Raw genomic sequence first — 2,534 nt, forward strand, 5'->3', positions numbered from 1 at the left:
TTCTTTTCTTCTTGATTAACTCTTAAACCCTCTACCACAAAAAGACATATGCATCAAGGCCTGGGCTCAAAATCTTCACACATTCTCAGCTGAATACGCGGAAATACATTAACAAAAAAATTAACATATTTGAAAAAATCCATAACTGTGACTATTTTATTCCAATGTAAAGAGGTAAGGCTTGCTCTCAAGCTGATTCAGAATTTCAGTGGGGGAAATTTGTTTTTAAGGTCACTATGACTCACTTAAGGAAGACTTCTTCCATGGTAGTAATTGAAGCATCAATGCTGACAATGCCCAGCATTTTTTGTTTCTTTTCCAGATTGGTAAACAGATCTTCAAACCTGGAAGGAGAAGAGGAAGAAAAAAAGGAAGTACTAGCACTAGTCTAGGTACATTTTTTTCTCTTTTTAGTTCATTTTCTAGTGAATAGAATGTTTAAAAATATGAACACTTACTATTCTTTCTTTAACTTTCCTATTGTTCCCTTAAATTTTTTATTCTGGCAAAATATATAAAACATTAAATTTACCACATCATCGCTGTAAGTGTACAGTTGAAACACACTCCCAGTGTCATGTGCCCATCGCCACTATCCACTTCTGGAACTTTCTTTACAACCCCAATCTAAAACTCTGCAAGAATTCTCTATGCTTCCCTTCCCTCGATTTCACTTTCACTTTCTGTCTCTATGAATCTGCCTATTCTATGTGCCTCATATAAGTTGGAATCATACAATATTTGTCTTTTTTGTGCCTGGCTTATTTCACTTAGCGTAAGTCTTTCCAGGTTCATCCATGTTGTAGCATGTACCAGAAGTTAATCCCTTTTTAAGGTTGAATAATATTCATCGTGTGCCTATACATGTTGCTTTTCCACTCATTCAATGGACAATTTGGGTTTTGTGAAAATTGCTGCTATGAACATTAGTGTACAAACATGTGTTTGAATTTCCGCTTTCAATCACTTTGGGTATATTCCTAGAAGCAGAATTGCTGGATCATACAGTAATTCTACGTTTAACTTTTCGAGGAACCTCCATACTGTTCCACAGAAGACATAACATTTCACATCCCTGATGGCAATGTGCAGGGTTCCAATCTCTCCACACGCTTACCAGCATTTTTTTTTTGATTTGCTCTTCCCTAATGAGTAGTGACGTTGAACATCTTTTCATGTATTTATTGGCAATCCGTACATCTTTAGAGAAATTTCTATTCAGGTCTTTTGCCTATTTTTAAAAATTAAATTTATTGGGGTGACATTAATAAAATTACGTACGTTTCAAGTGTACGATTCAATAATATATCATTGTATATTGCATGGTGTGTTCACCACCCAAAGTCACATCTCCTTGCATCATCGTATACTTGACCCCCTTCCCCCTTCCTTAATTACCTCCCCATCTCTCCCCGTTCTCTCTGCTCACCACTAAACTGTTGTCTGTGTCTGAGTTTTTGTCTTGTTTGTTGCTCTCAGTTTTATATCTCATTTTTGAATTAGGTTGTTTGTTAGATACATTTTCAATATTGTTTTGTCCCATAATAATTTCTGGTCAGCCATGGGAGAAATTTAGTAGATCATTCTTCAGTGTAATGCTTATTGTGAAGCAAATGCAAGTAAGAGATATTTACCTTAGCAAATTTCTCCCCACTGTAACCTGATCTTTGATATAAATGTTTATTCTTCTAAAGAATTATCACTTTATTTTCTACAACTGTTAAGGACTAGAGCTAGCTGATCTTTGATATAAATGTTTATTCTTCTAAAGAATTATCACTTTATTTTCTACAACTGTTAAGGACTAGAGCTAGCTGATAAAAGCTAATTTATCCACATGTGGTTCCTACATCAAATGAAAAAGAGTTCTCAAAGTACAGGAGGTATAAATCACTAAATGACAGAAAATGGAGTTACTGAAGCAGAAGCTGGGAATTAAGAAAGATCTAATCACACACAATGCAATATACAGGTTGTATTACTGAACTGTACACTTGAAACCTATAAATATTATTAACCAATGTCACTCCAATAAATTTAAAAAATTAGAAAAAAAAACGAGTTAAAAAAAGATTTAATTAAATAGGTGAACTGTGTGGAAGTTTTGCTAATTGTGGTGCAGTTACATCAAGGATTCTAAAAAACAGTTTTACCAGGGAGAATTAATATTGTTTTATGTTGAAAAGATCTCCAGAAACACATCACTTCTTAAACGCACCTCCATTCCCAGTAAGGGACTATTAAATCCACATGTATGATTACCCTCAGAGATGGTGGACTCAGAACTCATTTTCTAAATTTCCTCCATATCTGAGGCTGAATTCCATTTCCACCTAACTTCACCTTGTTGTGATTATTGGTTCTACTCTGACTCCTAGGTTCAATCTGACCCCTCTTTTTATGACAACTCTTCACATATTTTATGGTCATTTTCCTCTTCCTCTTGAATTTCAGTGGAATCTGTGCTGTGTATGTTTTTCATTTATCTTCAAGAGTCCATATATTCTGTTAAGGACTATTCTATATTATTATAT

At 34.4% G+C, this 2,534-nt stretch overlaps 1 protein-coding gene across 20 annotated transcripts in view; it reads right to left on the reverse strand.

Annotated features, from left to right (window-relative positions):
• Positions 1-2,534, reverse strand: part of LOC102884495 (ATP-binding cassette sub-family A member 3) — a 114,381-nt gene that overhangs the window by 41,103 nt on the left and 70,744 nt on the right. For 19 of the 20 annotated variants that reach the window (XM_025047254.1, XM_025047260.1, XM_025047248.1 and 16 more), the window contains one exon: positions 246-344. The exons of the other annotated variant lie outside the window; for it this stretch is intronic. In XM_025047254.1, coding sequence (XP_024903022.1) covers positions 246-344 — 99 coding nt within the window. The remainder of the gene's footprint in view (positions 1-245; positions 345-2,534) is intronic. 20 annotated transcript variants of the gene reach the window in all.

The sequence above is a fragment of the Pteropus alecto genome, unplaced genomic scaffold (genome assembly GCF_000325575.1).
Source record: "Pteropus alecto unplaced genomic scaffold, ASM32557v1 scaffold15, whole genome shotgun sequence".
NCBI lineage: Eukaryota > Metazoa > Chordata > Mammalia > Chiroptera > Pteropodidae > Pteropus > Pteropus alecto.